Raw genomic sequence first — 17,972 nt, forward strand, 5'->3', positions numbered from 1 at the left:
GTACAAGTGTTGTTTAAAATCTGCACCAAGGATTTCTCCCCCATCCAAGATGTGATAGATTCAAACCTTTAAATGGGTTTAATGTAATAAAAAACAAATTTTAAAACAGTCCCCTTCAAGCCAAATAATAATGTTACCATCTCTCAAATCCTTTTTATGCGAATGAAAAATGTAAGATACATTCTTTTGAAGAGGGACCTCTATTTAATCAAGATAGAGTAAGTGAAACAAGCCGGACACTTTGTTTTGTGTGCTATCCTATGGAACACATCTAAAGGTCTAAGCGGAAGCTGCAGAGGGGATTTCCGCCTTTTCTGTTGCTGCTCCCACTCTGGACACACCTTGCCGTTTGCCCATCACAGTCCCCCTCAAAAAACTGGTCCAATCTTCAAATCCACCCTACTGGGAAAATTGTAGTGGATAAAATCAGATCCTCTTCTGGGATAGCAGTCAAAGAGTGCCAATACACTTGCAACTTTCAGGGCTCAAGTCTCCCAAATGTCAATGATCTTGGCTTGGAAGATAATTTCAGGTGCAAGACACAACATGCTTTGTCAAACTAAACAGCCAACATTTAATTCAAATGAGGTACGTACAGAGGAATTCACGGCACAGATTTATTCAGTCCAAAGACAAATAGCATGAAGAGGAAATGATTCTTCAATGTTTAGCTTTATCTTGGAACAAGATGGATATTTAAAGTTGTGCATATTACAGTAACATTCTACATTGTGCGTCCGTTAAGAAAGGCCACACAGAATCAGTTAACCGGTGACCCATTACCGAGTGAAAATGTTTCGTTCTTTAAACAGACCAGCCAGGCTATTTTCCAGGGTCTGATTCGTCCCTTGAAGTCCAGCGACTACTTTGGAAGCCCAGATGAAATATTCTTCAACTCTTTCCTCGGTCCATCCTGAGCAATGATTCAATAGAAGTCAGAGTAAGATAAGGTTCCAACCATGTAGAGGTGTCTCTACCCTCTGGTACAATCCATTCCCCACTCTAATGCAAACCGGCCATAATGTAGCATCTTATCACATTCCTCTATGCCACATACTTTGGTGGAGGGACGTTTGTAGCCAAATGCAACATTTGTCTTTCATAATGTATTGACCAACAAACCTTTGATTCCCTATTCAGTTGGTCAGGGTATTTATCCCAACACCAGGGCTGAGGGCATGGGCAGCACAGCGAACTGTGGAAGCAACAGTCTCATTGGCAAATGTTCAAATTACAATCAGAGAAAGAAGCTAAAATGAATCATTGCAAATGGCATCTTGTGTGTAAAGTGTACAGTGCATTTCAATTTGAGGAAAGAATACGGCACCATCTTAGGAAATTAGCTCAGTATGGGAGAGAGGGGGCAGGCATGTGAAGTGGCAAGGAGTGGCAAAAGACACAAAGTGCTGAAGTAACTCAGTGGGTCAGGCAACATCTCTGGAAAACATGGATAGCCAATGTTTTGGTTTGGGACCCTTCAGACTCTCCTACTGGGTAACTTTAAGTGTCCAGAGGCATGAATTCAAAACCTAATGAACCAAAACCTAATTTATTAAATCTGGAATGAGAAGCCAGTCCCAGAGATGGCGTCCATACAGCTACTGGATTATCAGACAAAACCATGTGGTTGACAACTTCCAGCAGCAAAGGGTGTATGCCATATTTACTCAGTCTTTATCGACACCCTTTATGTGGCATATCTTGGGTATGCAAAACAAAGAATATCACTGTGACTTGTCACCTGTGACAATAAAGTATAATTAATCAATTAATTAATTCATCCATTCATTCATTCAGTCATTCATTCATTCATTCATTCATTCATTCATTCATTCATTCATCATTTATCTTGCCCGCATGTGACTCAGTTCCACCACTTGGCCGACTCTTGACTGAATGGCCCAGTGATCCTTTCAGTTCAGGGAAGACAGTCAGAACCTTTTCCTCCAGGATGGAAGAATCAAATCCCAGAGGATATAGCTATCTGGCGAGAGTGGCAAAGTTTAAAGATATGCAGGACAGGTATTTTTTAACACACAGAGAGTGGTGAGTGCCTGAATGCCCTTGCTGGGGTGGTGGTGAAGGCAGATGCATTAGTGGCGTTTGAGAATCTTTTGGATAGGAAGGGATATGGATTATGTGCAGGCAGGTAAGAGTTGGTCTTGGCATCATGTTCAGCTCAGACTAACATAGAAACATAGAAATTAGGTGCAGGAGTAGGCCATTCAGCCCTTCGAGCCTGCACCGCCATTCAATATGATCATGGCTGATCATCCAACTCAATATCCCGTACCTGCCTTCTCTCCATACCCCCTGATCCCCTTGGCCACAAGGGCCACATCTAATTCCCTCTTAAATATAGCCAATGAACTGGACTCAACTACCCTCTGTGGCAGAGAGATCCAGAGATTCACCACTCTCTGTGTGAAAAAAGTTCTCCTCATCTCGGTTTTAAAGGATTTCCCCCTTATCCTTAAGCTGTGACCCCTTGTCCTGGACTTCCCCAACATCGGGAACAATCTTCCTGCATCTAGCCTGTCCAACCCCTTAAGAATTTTGTAAGTTTCTATAAGATCCCCTCTCAATCTCCTAAATTCTAGAGAGTATTTCAGGCTATGGTCTGAAGGGCCTGTCCCTTTCACTGTATTGTTGCATGTTCAATAGGCCTGAGGTCAGTGGATTCAAGTCAAGAGTGGGGGAACAATGGCATAAAGAGTAACACCCTTGGAGATAGACACAAGACGTGGATCCGAGCTGAGAGTCGGAGTCAGAATGGCACTGACCTCTTGGCGTGCAGCGCTTGAGATCCCGCAGATTGTACAGTTTGTCTGCCAGTTTCACCAGTTTGGCTTCACGGCTGCAGTGGGGCGCGTGCTGGATCTGAAGCTCCTTCCGCGCCGCCTTCGAGAGGGCTTTATCGTCCGTCACCTCGGCAACGACACTCCGGACCTTCTCTCCAAACTTCTCCTCGATCTCTGCCAGCGTGGTGTCAGTGTCCTCAACCGTGTCATGGAGAAGTGCGGCCTTGAGGGAAAGCACAGGAGGATCTAGGTCAGAAAGCACAGGGGCATCCCAGTCCCAACTAGGCCAACACTTGGTTGGTGCAACATTCAGCTCTCGATCAGAGGTTCGAAAACAATATCACATAATCTGAGGTAGACAGAAAATGCTGGAGAAACTCAGCAGGTGAGGTAGCATCTGTGGATTTCTCCAGCATTTCTTGTCTCCATAGATGCTGCCTCACCCACTGAGTTTCTCCAGCATTTCTTGTCTACCTTCCAGCATCTACAGTTCTTTCTTAAACATCATGTAATATGGCCTTATGCAGGGGGAGTGTTGTGTAATAATAAATCATAAAGTATCTTTATGAATGAGAGGGGAACCTAGTTTCAGACATAACACGCAAGTGTACGGGCACAGGCCTTTCGGATCGAATGGTCTGCTATTTTGCCAAGATCTGGATGCACAGTGGCGCAGCAGTAGAGCTGCTGCCTTACAGCGTCAGAGATCCTAACTACAGGTGCTGTCAGTACGGAGTTTGCACGTTCTCCCTGTGACTGCGGGGGTTTTCTCCGGGTGTTCCTTTTTCCTCCCGCACTCCAAAGATGTCCAGGTTTGTAGGTTAATTGGCCGGTAAAATTGTAAATTGTCCCTAGTGTATAGGATAGTGCTAGTGTACGGAATGATCGCTGGTCAGCGTGGATTTGGTGAGCCGATGGGCCCATTTTCTGCTCTCTAAAGTAAAAATCTCTATCATTCATAAAGGGTAGATAGAAGGGAACTGTGTGAAGCCCAGGCAACAACATCCTTAAACGGCCAAGATAGACTCACTAAGGAGATAATTTAAAAGATATTCACCTGCAAGACAACCACATCTGTAATTGCTGCTTCATGGGACAGGATTCGAGAAACGCCTATAAACAGAAAGAAAAGCAATTCCCAACCTGTAACATTCTCATTGGCAAATGTTCAACACAATCAGAGAAAGAAACAAAAATGAATCATTGCTGACAGGATCTGGTGTGTAAAGTGTGCAGTGCACTACACATGGAGGAAAGAGTAAGGTATCATCTTAGAAAATGAGCTCTGTATGGAAAGAGGGGGCAGGCATGTGAGGGAGCAAGGAATTCCACAGATTCACAACTCTCTGGGTGAAAAAGTTTTTCCTTATCTCAGTCCTAAATGGCCTACCCCTTATTCTTAAACCCCTGGTTCTGGCCTCCCCCAACATGGGGAACATCTAGCCTGTCCAATCCCTTAAGAATTGTATATGTTTCTATTTGAAAGAGAAATAATCAAGGGGACTGGCTGTTCAAAATAAATAATTGTAGATGACAAAGTTAGACACAAAATGCTTGAATAACTCAACGGGTCAGGCATCATCTTTGGAGAACATGGACAGGTGATGTTTTTGGTCAGGACCCTTCACTGGAAGAAGGTTCCCAACCCAAAACATTACCTATCAATTTTCTCCAGAGACACAGCCTGATCTACTGAGTTACTTCAGCATTTTGCATCTATCTTTGGTATAAACCAGCATCTGCCATCCCTTTGTATTACAGTGAGCTTAACACAGAGAAATGAAACACCTCCAAGCACTGATTAGAAGTAGGAGTAAGCATCTCCAAACCACTCCACCAATTAATACGATGATGACCAATCTGATTGTAACCTCAACCCTGCTTGCTGCTTGCCTCCGGTAACATTTCCCCCATCAGGAATTTATCTATCTCAGTCTCGACATTATGAATGAATGTAGACAAAAGTGCTGGAGAAACTCAGCAGGTGGGGCAGCATCCATGGAGCGAAGGAAATAGGCAACGTTTCGGGCCGAAACCCTTATTCATTCATTCATTCTGAAGAAGTTTATTGGCCAAGTATTCACATACAAGGAATTTGCCTTGGTGCTCCGCCCGCAAGTGACAACGATATACAGTGACAGTTAGGAATGACACATTAAACATTAATAATAAAACATTATTGATTAAACATGTGAATTAAATAAAATACCAGAGCAAAAGGAGACTACAGATTTTTGGTTATTGAGTAGGGCTACTGCTCGTGGAAAAAAAGCTGTTTTTATGTCTGGCTGTTTGAAAGACTCTTTCCATTGCCTTTTGAGGAAGTTATAAACACTCAGCTCTGTGAAGAAAACGTGTGTGTCATTTGGAAGGTAGAGTTCACTAACACTGATGTTCTTCTGAAATGTGTAGGAAGGAACTGCAGATGCCTGTTTAAAGTGTAGACACAAAAAGCTGGAGTAACTCAGCGGGACAGGCAGCATCTCTGGAGAGAAGGAATGGGTGACGTTTCGGGTCGAGACCCTTCTTCAGGCTGAAAAGTCACCCCATTCCTTCTCTCCCGAGATGCTGCCTGTCCTGCTGAGTTACTCTAGTTTTTTGTGTCTATCTTCACCAACACTGGTGTTCTTCATAAAAATAACCCGCAAGTTGTCACCCCACAATCAGCAATGGCTTCAACTGTGGGACCCCTCACAGTTGCAGTAAAACTCTGTACAGTCTCTTAATGACTCAGAGCATTAACTTTTCTATCCTGCAAAACTCACAGCTTAAAGGACTTCAACGTTTCTCCACCTTGGTCAAAATAGAGTACCTATCTTTCGTTGGCTGTGGGAATGTACTGCTGTATAGCTCACAAGGCGACAGTATATGGCATAGATAGTGCTGGAGTAACTCAGCGGGTCAGGCAGCACCTCTGGAGAACATGGATAGGTGGTGTTTTGGGACCTTTCTGCTAGTGTTGGACCGAATGGCCTGCTGGTGACAGTGGGCCAACCATTCAAAAGTAATTTACGACTGAAACAATACAAGACACCTTGAAATATATGTCTCTCTTTCTGCGAAACAGCCTGTACTCCGGGAACAGGAAATAGATTGTAGCAAACCTTGTGTTTGGATACAGTGAACGCGGGAGGGATTTCCTTAGTAATTTACAAACGGGCCGAGCGGACCCCACCCCCCATTTTCCTTACCCAGGGGATGGTTGATGTACGGGGTTTGCTCCGGGTCTTTGCGCCGCTGGCTTTTGTGTTTTCTCGCCGCAAAATCGGCAGCGTCAAGGATTCGCTGCACGTCTGAGGCCATGGCGCTGTGTGTCCAGGGGAGGAGCAGAGAGGCACCCACAGCGTGCCCGGCTAAGGGCACAAACCCGCCCCCAAACCTGCACTCGTCCTCGGCACAAGCTGCTATTGCCCGGGGCTGAACCCCCTTTTATCTGCTCTTCACCTCCAGCCTTTGTCACTAATTCTACCCACCTGCCCAATCAAACCTTAACAGACTTTGTCAAGAGTTCAAGAAAGTTTATTGTCATTTTATGTCCCAGATAGGACAATGAAATTCTTGCTTTCAAGTCAAGTCAAGCCATTTTTATTTATATAGCACATTTAAAAACCAATTTCGTTGGGCAAAGTGCTTTACATTGGTATAAGAATAGTATAACAAACAACAGTGGTTCTTAGATTAAATACAATAGATTAAATTGCTTCCACACTATAGAATATTGTAGGCATAAGTAAATACAGAACAGATCAGTGTGTCCTTATACCATTGAATATATATATATATATATACATATATATATATATATATATATATATATATATACACACACACATAAATAAGCATATAAAGTGCAATAGGCTATTAAAGTTCAGATTTTTGTTTGAGTTTAGTAGTCTCAAACAATCTGGAGATCCGGAGCGGAGACGGCATTCCGGCTTTCGGTGGCGGCGACATCACCACGGAGGTCCGCTGGACTGGAGGACGGCATCTTCGGCCTGGATCGATCGCCTCAGCGCAGAGGGAGAACAAGGAGGGAAGAGACGGAGACTAAGACTTTGCCTCCATCACAGTGAGGATGTGCTTGGTGAACTCACTGTGGTGGATGTTTAATTTGTGTTTATTGTATGTTTTGTTATTATTGTTTCTGTGTATGACTGCAGGCAACATCATTTCGTTCAGACCGAAAGGTCTGAATGACAATAAAGGATCTATCTATCTATCTATGTGCGTCTCAAACGCAATAACCCTTAACAATCTCCACCCTTCTATTCAAACACAGCTTTACACTGTAACTTGATACAAGTGACAGTAAACTAAACCATCCTGTCATATGCTCCACAACCTGAACATGTTGGATTTTTTAAAAATGTGTTACTTCAGACTAAAGGTCACAATTTAACAAAAGGTGCTGGAATAACTAACTCAGCAGTTCTGACGGATCCTGACCCAAAGCGCCATCTCCTGGAATGTGGTTTCTTGGAATGTGGTTTGACCTGCTGAGTTACTCCAGCACTTTGTGTACTTTAAAAAAAAATTGAAATCTTATCCTCGGCTATCCTTGAGCACAGCAACTCCTGTGGCATGCTTCCCCTGGCTTCTGCTAGTCCACCAGTCGAGCAAGGCCTTCAGTAAACCAGTGGGTTTCATCTGAACCCTCCCTGAGAACATCTGGATATTTAGTTCAGTTTAGTATATTTGGTACCGAGGTACAGTGAAAAGCTTTTATTGCATGCTAACCAGTCAGCAGAAAGACAATACATGATTACAATCGATCCATTTACAGTGTATAGATACAGTCATAGAGTGATACAGTGTGCAAACAGGCCCTTCGGCCCAACTTACCTACACCAACCAACATGTCCCAGCTACACTAGTCCCACCTGCCTGCGCTTAGTCCAAATTATCCATGTACCTGTCTGTTTCTTAAATGTTGGGATAGTCTCAGACTCAACTACCTCCTCTGGCAGCTTGTTCCATACACCCACCACCCTCTGTATGAAAATGTTACCTGTTAGATTAAACATTTTCCCCTTCACCTTGAACCTATGATCCTCGATTTACCTACTGTCAAGACACGATAAGGGAATAACGTTTAGAGCAAGGTAATCCCAGCAAAATCCGATCAAGGATAGTCCAAGGGTCACCAATGAGGTAGATAGCTCTGGACTGCTCTCTGGTTGTGGTAGGATGATTCAGATGCCCGATAACAGCTGGGAAGAAACTGTCAATGAATCTGGAGATGTGCGTTTTCATAATTCTGTGCCTGATCTTTTTTGTTTTCACATCTTTTGCCTGATGGGAGAGGGGAGAAGAGGGAGTGGACATGAAGGACATGAACCTCAGCAGACAGTTGATTCAGACAGACCCCTCAACAGCTGTTGCCTGGACCTGTGAATGGCATTTTGGCCAGGCCCAGAAGACTGAGGAGATGGACACTTGATTGATTCACCCCCATCCACATCAGGGGCCCAAAGGCAAGGAGAGGCTGAACTGCAAGCACTAGCTGAAAGTCCCCCTTCAAACATCCAAGGGCTGCAACCCCGCACACAAATAAACACCGTGTAGCATCTCCCCCAGGCCACGGAAAGTCTGAAGATCTTGACTCAGAACGTCATCTATTCATGCTCTCCAAAGACGCTGCCTGACCTGCTGAGTTACTCCAGCACTTACAATACAATACAATACGGTTTTATTTGTCACATTGCACATAAAGTGCAAGTGAAATGAATTTGCCAGCAGCGGTACAATGATAAAGAACACACAAAAACACAATAACAATTTAACACAGACATCCACCACAGCATTCATCACTGTGGTGGAAGGCACAAAAATTTGGCCAGTCCTCCTCCATTTTCCCCCGTGGTCGGGACCTCAGCCCTCCGCAGCCATCGCTGCGGGCGTCCGGATGTTCAGACAAGGTAAGTCCTGAATCGGTGCCTCCCCACCAGAGACCGCGGCTTCGAGATGGTGTAGGCCGCAGGCCGGCGGTCAAAGATTTAAAGATAATAGGACTTTGTGTCCTATTGTATACTAACCAGCATCTGCAGTTCTTTATTTCTATCAGAAATAGCAGGTGGCCTGCAGAGTCCAAACCAGTTGATTTGAGAGTGTGTGAAGAGATGGTGCATACAAACATTTTAACTTAATACTGAAAGAACCACACCACACCACACCATGGAAGGATGATCAGAATTGGCTTTAATTTCAGTTTATTACGTCCACTCTGGGAACATTCACAGAAGCATTTCAAAAGCTTTGACCGTAGGCAATCTTGTTTAACACAAGGTGCTCTCTGAGGCAGGGACTCCCCAATGGCTTCAACACTCAATATCATCCATCCAAGAATTCCACAGCTGATACCCAACATGTCTGTCGCTTTACTCCCTCCACATCAGACTGCCACTATCTCAATCAGTGCCTGCACTTCCCAGAGGTGAAGCACCTCAGATAAGACAGTAAACAAAGATCTTATAGCCCTTGATTAGCACTTGGCTAGATTCTTGAGTAGCACAGGTGTCAGAGGTTATAGGGAAAAAGCAGGAGAATGGGGTTTGGAGGGAGAGATAGATCAGCCACGATTGAATGGCAGTTTAGACTTGATGGGCTGAATGGCCTAATTCTACTCCTATTCATTATGACCTTATGACTTTTCAAATGTACAGAAGTTCTCAGTGGTGCTCCGATAAGATTTTATCCCCAAAGTGTGACAAAAAAATGATCACCTCATTACCATGCTGCTGCCGTGGGATCTTGCTGTGTGCAGATTGGTGGCTTTTTTTTGCTACAGAACAAATGTGACTGCAAGTCAAAATTACTTGACCAGTTGTGAAACACTCTTGAGCAAAGATCCTATAGCGAGCAAGGTAGATCACTCGGCGAAAAAGATGTAGTTCGGTCATGGGCAGATTCATGGATAATTTTCGGCCCCATTTCCGTAACCGGCTTCCGTCTCCGCACCAAAGATCCCGTAGCGGAGCAAAGATACTAGTGCGGAGACGGAAGCCGGTTACGGAAACGTCCTCGTAAAAATAAAAGTTCTTTGGTAAAAATCTTCTCATCATTTTCAGAATTTTAATTTATTAACACAAACTGTTCCCCCACAACTTCGATTACACCGCAAGTCGGGTCGGGTTACGGAAATGGATGAAGAAAAGGCCCACGTTCCGGTCCGTTGCATACTACACGTCAGCCCATTGCATTTAGCAGGAGTGGTTTATCTTGCTCCGCTATAGGATCTTTGCTCTTGAGATCCCACCAGGCAATGAAAGGGGCCACAGACATCTGTCTCCCTCTTTCACAAACACTAAATGCATGTCAGTCTTCCTGTTTGGGATTATTTAAGTGTTTACTAATCCTATAAAGGAAATTGCCATCCTGGTCATAAAACTCATGGTCTTTCTGGACAACGACAATGTGATTTTCCTTCCCTCTGCCAGCGAGTTCCTCCAATTCCTGGTCCATTTTCCCAGCAGTATCAAGCTGCTCATCGCTGGAGGTGTCACAGAGTTCCCTGCCTTTCCCCCTCCCTTTGCCAGTTGCTCCCTTCCTCCTGGTGTTGGCCTTCACAACCCCACCTTGGTCAGCGAGCTCGATACCAGTTCTCTGCTGGATTGGCTTGGATCTTCCCACCTTCTTCTCCCCGGCTCTGCTCGGAGGGAGAACGGGAAGAGCGTCTGGCCCCGGAGATAGTCTGGCCAGAGGTGCCTTATCCGCCACCAGTTTGTAGTCGGCCAGGACTGAGTTCTGCGGTAAACCGATGGCCGCTTGTTTCGTTCGGGGCGAGAGAGTCGGGTTCAGTGCTGCAACTGTCGCATCCTGTTTCATCCTCCTCTCCGGCGAAGGGACAAACCTACTCCGCAGAACTCTCCGGATGACGTCCTCGCTCACCGAAAACCCCTCGGCCAGCTGTGACACGCTCCACTCCTCCGGAAACTGTGCCTTCAAAAACCTGCAACACACCAAGCAAGCAAGAACATCAGCTCAAATCCAGCACCGAACACTGGGAGAGAGATTACACCGACCGGCACTTGTTATTTGGTAGGAAGGAGTAGATGGAGAAATAAAGTAGCCCTCCAACATGTAGGGAAAGTAGCAAGTCCGCCTGAACCTACCTGTGGACTTCTGGAGCCGCAGTCTCTGGCAGCAAGCGGCTGTTCCAGACACTCCAAGCCGCTGAATAGTGTTCTCCCGACGACCAAGTCCCATCTCCCAGCGAGAGGGCCTGAACATCGGGCCGCCGTTGCGGCAACTGCGGAGGCCTCAATAGTCACGACCATGGGTGAATAAGGAGAAGAGGACTGGACTTTGTGCCTTCCCTCACAGTGGGAACAATTGTGGGGGGATCTTTTTATGTTTTATGTTAAATTCTTCTTTAATGTGTTGTCTTACTTTTGTTGGTGTGCTGCAAATGGCAACTCAAATTTCACTACACCAGAAATGGTGTATGTGACAATAAATGTCCTTTGTCCTTTTGATCTCCGAGTTGCTAAACACTTTAATTCTCCTTCCCATTCCCACATTGACCTATATGTCCTAGGTCACCTCCATTGTTAGAGTGAGGCTAAACACAAACTGGAGGAACAGCATCTCATATTTTGCTTGGGCAGCTTACAGCCCAGTGGTATGAATTTTGATTTCTCCAACCTTGTAACCCAGGCATTCCCTCTCTCTCTCTATCCCCCCCCACAACCCACCCCCCACTCCACCCCATCCAAGTCGCACCAGCTTTTTATTCTCACCCACCAATGGCATGTTTCCTTCATCATTACTTTTTTTCATATCTTTCATTCATTGTTCTTAATCTCGCTACATCATCTTCTATATCTCTCGTTTCCCTTTCCCGTGACTTTCAGTCTAAAGAGGGTCTCGACCCGAAACGTCACCCATTCCTACTATCCAGAGATGCTGCCTGTCCCGTCGAGTTACTGCAGCATTTGTGTGTCTATCTTCGGTCCAAACACCCATAATCGACCTTGACTCAGGCACTGTCTGTGTGGAGTCTGCACACTCGTCCTGTGACCACATGGGTCTCCCTGAGTGCTCTGGTTACCCGCACATTTTTCCTTCCCCACCCAACCCCAATTACATTTCACGCATGATATGATGCATCCCGATAGGACCTCAATCCCGATCAGATGCTTTCTGTGTAACGGTTACCTGATTTGCTGCAGGGCCTCTGTAGTTAGAGTTCTCGTTGGAGCTCCGCCACTCTCAAACTCCGCCTGAATTTTCCGGTATTTTATGGCTTTCCACTTTCTCTTCTCAGCCCTGCAGGTTAAGGGGAGATGCTCAGCATGATCCTTCCAAAAATCCACTTGTCAAAAAAGATCTTTTACAAACGGTACAAACTAACCATGTGTCATTGCAAACATTGTTTAAACTTTCTTTTCCGTCTGAATGATGCTTCAGAGCAGGCTATTTGTTTTGGTTCATAGAGTCGTAGAGGGATACAGCGTGGAAACAGGCCCTTCGGCCCAACTTGCCCACACTGGCCAACATGTCCCAGCTGCACTAGTCCCACCTACCCGCGTTTGGTCCATATCTCTCCAAACCTATGCTATCCGTGTACCTGTCTAACTGTTTCTTAAATCTTGGGATAGTCCCTGGCGCAACTACCTCCTTTGGCAGCTCATTCCATACACGCACCACCCATTTGTGTGAGAAAGTTACTCCTCAGATTCCTACTAAATCCTTTCCCCTTCACCTTAAACCTATGTCCTCTTGTCCTCGATTCCCCTACTCTGGGCAAGACCCTGTGCATCTACCCGATCTATTCCTCTCATGATTTTATACACCTCTATGCAATCACCCGTCATCCTCTTGCCCTCCAAGGAATAGAGTCCCAGCCTACTCAACTTCTCCCTATAGCTCACATCCTCAAGTCCTAGCAACATCCTCATAATTCTTCTCTGTACCTTTGTCTAATGAAGGGTCTTGACCCGAAATGTCACCCATTCCTTCTCTCCAGAAATGCTGCCTGACCCGCTGGGTTTCCCTGGCTTTTTGTGTCATTAACTATCTGGTTCACTCTTGTCCTGAAAGGTTGGGGGGGTGGGTGTGTCCCCCAGCTACTCTTCAGCAACTCTGAATCAATCTATCCCCAACCCTCAGCAGAGTAGCTGAATCTTAATTGTGTAGAAACAAAGAACTGTAGATGCTGGTTTACGCAAAAGGACACAAAGTGCTGGAGAAGCTCAGCGGGTCAGGCAGTAATCTCTGGAGAACATGAGTCGGTGACATTTCAGGAACCCTTCTTCAGACTGAGTTTAGAGGGGAGAGGGTAAGAAAGCTGGAAGAGAGGAGGGGCAGGACAAAGCTTGGCAGGTAATTATTTCTTAATTTCACGGACATTTAAGAAAAGCCCATAAATGCAAACAACATGGATTTTTTTTCAAAAAGCCCCAGATCCCAGCAAACTATCTAGAACAGAGAACATTAAATAATTAATCTTAGTGCTAGTTTCCTGCAGCATTGACATCAAAACATAACTGGAAGTATTTCCCTGCAAGCAAATATTGGGAGTTTCAACAGCATCAAAACATTTGGACCAGGCTCAGTTGGTCATCTGGGTCAGCATGGAGGAGACGGGCCGAAGGGCCTGTTTCAGATCTGTAGGGCACTAAAACATAACTTGGCATGGTTTTGGTTAATTATACTGGTTAGTTTAGTTGATGCACAATTAGTTAGTTACTAAGTGAAGGGACTGTAGATGCTGGTTTACACCGTAGAGTAGATAGAAAATGCTGGAGGAGCTCTTTCTCACACATGCCTTCTCTTTATCACCCATTTATCCTCATTTCTCACCCATCCCTTCTCTTTCTCCCCCCCATCCCTTCTCTTTCTCACCCATCCCCCTTCTCTTTCTCCCCCATTCCTTCTCTCCAGAGATGCTGCTGAGTTACTCCAGTATGTTGCCTCTGTCCCGCTGACTCCAGCATTTAAAATACTCCAGCATTGTGTCTCTATCGTTGATTTAAACCAGCATCTGCGGCTCTTTCCTACACTACACTGCACTACACTACACACCTGATTAACTCCTCTAGTTGCTGCTGCTCGTCGGGCTCGGCCGCTTCACCCCCGTCGTTGAACGCCCTGGTCGGCGGGGAGCCCCAGCGGCCGGGGCCGGGGTGGGCCTGGGCCTGAGCCCGGGGTCTCGGAGTGACGGCGCCCGCCCACAGGCCTCGCCTCGCCGCAGCCCACAGCCACATCAGTGCCGCGGCCCCAGCTCCAGCTGCAGCACAATGGTTCCGCTCTTCAACTGGTCCCGTCTCTTGCTGCCTGACTGAGCTTTGTTGGTGTGTGGGAGGGGAACTGCAGGTGCTGTTTTACACCGAAGAAAGACACAAAGTGCTGGAGTAACTCAGCGGGGACAGGCAGCATCTCTGGAGAGAAGGAATGTGTGACGTTTCTGGTCGAGACCCTTCTTCAGATTAGTCAAATGCAAAGATTATATTGTAGTCTTTGCATCCGTCAAAATATAATCTATGGTCAGATGAAAGGAAACAAGAGATCTAGACCGAGTGCCCCCAACCTGGGGTAAATTTACCCTCAGGGGTAATTCAGGGGGTAAATGCATTTCGTTGTCTCTGTACTGTACACTGACAATGACAATTAAAATTGAATCTGAATCTGAAATTTCAGTATTTCACCTACCAGGGGGTAAATTTGTTGATTCTGAATTTACACATATTTTTTTCACACAAGAGAGTGGTGAATCTGTGGAATTCTCTGCCACAGAAGGTAATTGAGGCCACACAGTTCATTGGCTATATTTGTTTAGTAGAGTGTAGAGTGTTTAATTTAATTTGTTCATGATATATGTATTTTTATTTCTATTTATTTGTTGTTATTTGTACTGCACACTGAATGGACACTGGTTGAGCAACGTTTTTTTGTTTCCTCTGGGTATGTGAGTACTCAGGAAAATGACAATAAAGATATACTGATACTGATATTTAAGAGGGAGTTAGATGTGGCCCTAGTGGCTAAAGGGATCAGGGGGTATGGAGAGAAGGCAGGTACAGGATACTGAGTTGATCAGCCATGATCATATCGAATGGCGGTGCAGGCTTGAAGGGCCGAATGGCCTACTCCTGCACCTTTTTTCTATGTTTCTCATTGAATGGCTGTGTTTGGTTCTGGTATACCAATATATGTTCATCATTACTTGTTCATAAATAAGTTAAATAGCATTGTTATGTGCTATTAAAGTTGCCAGGGGTAAACGGGACGAAAAAGGCTGGGAACCCCTGATCTAGAAGGTGATGTAGAGAGATCATTCTTTGTTCTTTATCTCTCTACATCATCAATCTCTACACCATCATTCAATGTGATCAAGGCTGATCTTCCTCAATCAGTACCCCGTTCCTGCCTTCTCCCCATATCCCCTGACTCCGCTATCTTTAAGAGCCGTATCTAACTTTCTCTTGAAAGTATCCAGACTTGCAGTGGTTAATTTGGCTCTGTAAATGGCCCCTTGTGTGTAGGATGTGAATGCATGGATGACATGGAACTAGTATGAATAGGTGATCAATGGTCAGCTTAGACTTTAAGTGGGCCAAAGGGCCTTTTTCGCTGCTATATCTTTATACTATGGTGCAATCTGAAAAAGAAAATGCAATAATGAAATAATTGATTGTCGATTAAAATTATTTGCCATCTTGTCCAGGAAGCAGGTGTGCAGGAGGTGATTAGTTTGGGGATCTGATAGCCATGGGCAGGCTTTTTCTGTTACGGTACATGCCAGTACTGGCACCTCTGGAAAGTTAAACATCATTATTTTGTTTTTTCGCAATGTGTTCATTAATCGTGCATTCGGGCACCAGCGGTGGAGGCCATCAACAATATCACCTGGCCAGGCCAACCCCAGGTCAACGGGCCTTTATGGCCAAAATAAAACTCTAACATTTGAACAATTCTGAACTCGAGGGGTACAAGATGCTGCCAGGAAAATGGCAACTCTCGTGTACTACCTCAATGTAATCTACTATCCTTTTTTAATTTTTTTAATTAGATGTACAATAAGTTACAGTAGTACAAGCCACATATATCTTATTGCATTTGTTGTACCCCTTCATTTTTTGAGCTTTAAGAAAGATAGAAATAAAGGAAGTATAGAAAGTGAGAGAGAGAATCGTGAAGGTACGAGAGAGTGTTGGAAAAAAAGCCCATTAAAGAAAGAGTTAGAGAAGAAAATTAAGGGAAATAGGGACCCTAGTAGGGAGGGAAGGAGGGAGGGAAGGAGGGAAGGAGGGAAGGAGGGAGGGAGGGAGGGAGGGAGGAAGGAAGGAAGGAAGGAAGGAAGGAAGGAAGGAAGGAAGGGAAACAATCACTCTATTATAAAAAAACATGCAAAAAGGGATATACCAACTTTTATATATTTTTCATCCCCCAATACCAGATCCTGGCACCATTTATTTTTTTAATTACTGTTGCACCTTATACTGTAATTTACTATCCTTAAGGGCCTGTCCCACTTACGTGACCTTTACGGGTGACTGCTGTGACCCCTTGATAGGTTTCCGGAATTTTCAACATTTAAAATTCCGGGGCGACCAGAAAGACACTATGACTCTTTGGCGACCTTTCACGACCATAGGAGACCTCTCAAGACCATACAGGTAACCCCTGGCGACATGTCACAGGTGACCTCTCACGACCTATCACGGGTCGCGGCAGTCGCCTGTAAAGGTCGCGTAAAGTACCCCTGCACTTCTAGTCCAAAGTCTACAGATGGGATACTTAGATGTGCATTGGAGGAATACCAGAGCTGTTCAACTAATCAGGCAGAAACAATATGGAAAATTATTTAAAGCTGTGAGAATTCTCATCTGAGTCATTACAGGTCTCAAAATAAAATTAGATGTCAAATTATGATATTAGAAACAGTTTTTAAACAGTGTCCCAATGCATGATATGTCCTCCTCCACAGGCCACCAAATAAATGTGATATATATTTCTGTGTGGATGCGTCAACATTTGACATGATCTCATTTTAGTTTTGAGACCCGCAATGGCTCAGTGATGAGAATTGCAGATGCTGGTTTAAACCAAAGATAGACGCAAAATGCTGGAGTAACTCAGTTGTTAATGTGCTTCAATCAATTACAACATCCCCTGGTTGATAAAAATTTAAGGTTACAGCACTGTAATCATAAGGTCATATGATTACAATACGAGTAGAATTAGGCCATTTGGCCCATCCAGTCTACTCCGCCATTCAAACATGGCCGACCCATCTCTCCCTCCTAACCCAATTCTCCTGCCTTCTCCCCATAACCTCAGACACCTGTACTAATCAAGACATACAATGATGGACAGGATACACAAGGGATGTGGGCTGCTTCGGTGAATAGACAAATTAGCCCCTCAAGCCTTTTTGCTGTTTAATTAAAATATGACGTTATGCATTTGAACACCATTTATAAACACAAAATGCTGGAGTAACTCAACGGGCCAGGCATCATCACTGACCTGACCCGCTGAATTACTCCAGCATTTCCAGTCTATTTTCGGTAGTAATGCACCATCTGCAGTTCCTTCCTAAATATTTAAACACCATGTACCTTACCTTGATTCCATAACTTTGCAAACCTTGTTTTTTTCTTTCTCGTTTATCATATTGTTTACTATGTTTACATATTCTGTTGTGCTGCTGCAAGTAAGAATATCATTGTTCTATCTGGGATATGTGACAATAAAATGAAGAAGGGTTTCGACCTGAAACGTTGCCTATTTCCTTCGCTCCATAGATGCTGCTGCACCCGCTGAGTTTCTCCAGCATTTTTGTCTACCTACTGAGAATAAAACACTACTGTCTCTTGAACTCTGCCTGAATCGATGGATGGGTAGCCGATATCAGAATAAGTCGAACTATGTAAATTTGAACACTTGCCTTGAAGCATGGAGCTTCAGGCTACTTTCAATCAACTTAAACTGCAATCTTCTGCCGTTTTAATGATTTTTCTATATTGATCACAGCATCGCCTGCTGGGCAGATAGATGGACACTGTGACAACTCACTACAGCCCTCAGTGTTTCTGTCACCAGGCATCTGAATAAGCATTCCAAGTTTGCCAGGAGATCAGCTGACAGCAAAAAGACACTTCTCACACTTTTTGTCTTCTCATCTCTGGCGTTTATTCAAGCATCTGCCTATCATACTCCACCCCC

The 17,972-nt window shown here is 44.7% G+C and overlaps 2 protein-coding genes across 2 annotated transcripts; both read right to left on the reverse strand.

Moving 5' to 3' along the window:
* Positions 1–549: 549 nt before the first annotated feature.
* On the reverse strand, positions 550–6,150 carry hddc3 (HD domain containing 3). The gene is made up of 4 exons (XM_055662582.1): positions 5,993–6,150; positions 3,859–3,914; positions 2,784–3,024; positions 550–913 (listed from the first exon to the last, which is right to left on the reverse strand). The coding sequence occupies exons 1-4, from the start codon at positions 6,102–6,104 to the stop codon at positions 780–782; spliced, it is 543 nt and encodes a 180-aa protein (XP_055518557.1). The 5' UTR covers positions 6,105–6,150; the 3' UTR covers positions 550–779.
* A 2,828-nt stretch (positions 6,151–8,978) lies between these two features.
* Positions 8,979–14,395, reverse strand: ngrn (neugrin, neurite outgrowth associated). The gene is made up of 3 exons (XM_055662583.1): positions 13,827–14,395; positions 11,958–12,068; positions 8,979–10,749 (listed from the first exon to the last, which is right to left on the reverse strand). Exons 1-3 carry the CDS (start codon positions 14,006–14,008, stop codon positions 10,116–10,118), a joined length of 927 nt encoding a protein of 308 aa, XP_055518558.1. The 5' UTR covers positions 14,009–14,395; the 3' UTR covers positions 8,979–10,115.
* Positions 14,396–17,972: the final 3,577 nt, after the last annotated feature.

Source organism: Leucoraja erinacea, chromosome 36 (genome assembly GCF_028641065.1).
Source record: "Leucoraja erinacea ecotype New England chromosome 36, Leri_hhj_1, whole genome shotgun sequence".
Classification (NCBI taxonomy): domain Eukaryota; kingdom Metazoa; phylum Chordata; class Chondrichthyes; order Rajiformes; family Rajidae; genus Leucoraja; species Leucoraja erinaceus.

What these genes read in the sequence shown, in the direction of transcription:
- hddc3 (XM_055662582.1), bottom strand. Translation starts at nt 6,104, where the DNA reads ATGGCCTCAGACGTGCAGCGAATCCTTGACGCTGCCGATTTTGCGGCG. An exon ending in GTACATCAACCATCCCCTGG is followed by an intron (nt 3,915 to 5,992) that starts GTAAGGAAAATG and finishes TTCTGTTTATAG; the next exon opens with GCGTTTCTCGAATCCTGTCC. An exon ending in CAGATGTGGTTGTCTTGCAG is followed by an intron (nt 3,025 to 3,858) that starts GTGAATATCTTT and finishes CTTTCCCTCAAG; the next exon opens with GCCGCACTTCTCCATGACAC.
- ngrn (XM_055662583.1), bottom strand. Translation starts at nt 14,008, where the DNA reads ATGTGGCTGTGGGCTGCGGCGAGGCGAGGCCTGTGGGCGGGCGCCGTC. An exon ending in CAACTAGAGGAGTTAATCAG is followed by an intron (nt 12,069 to 13,826) that starts GTGTGTAGTGTA and finishes CTTAACCTGCAG; the next exon opens with GGCTGAGAAGAGAAAGTGGA. An exon ending in GAGGCCCTGCAGCAAATCAG is followed by an intron (nt 10,750 to 11,957) that starts GTAACCGTTACA and finishes GGTGTGTTGCAG; the next exon opens with GTTTTTGAAGGCACAGTTTC.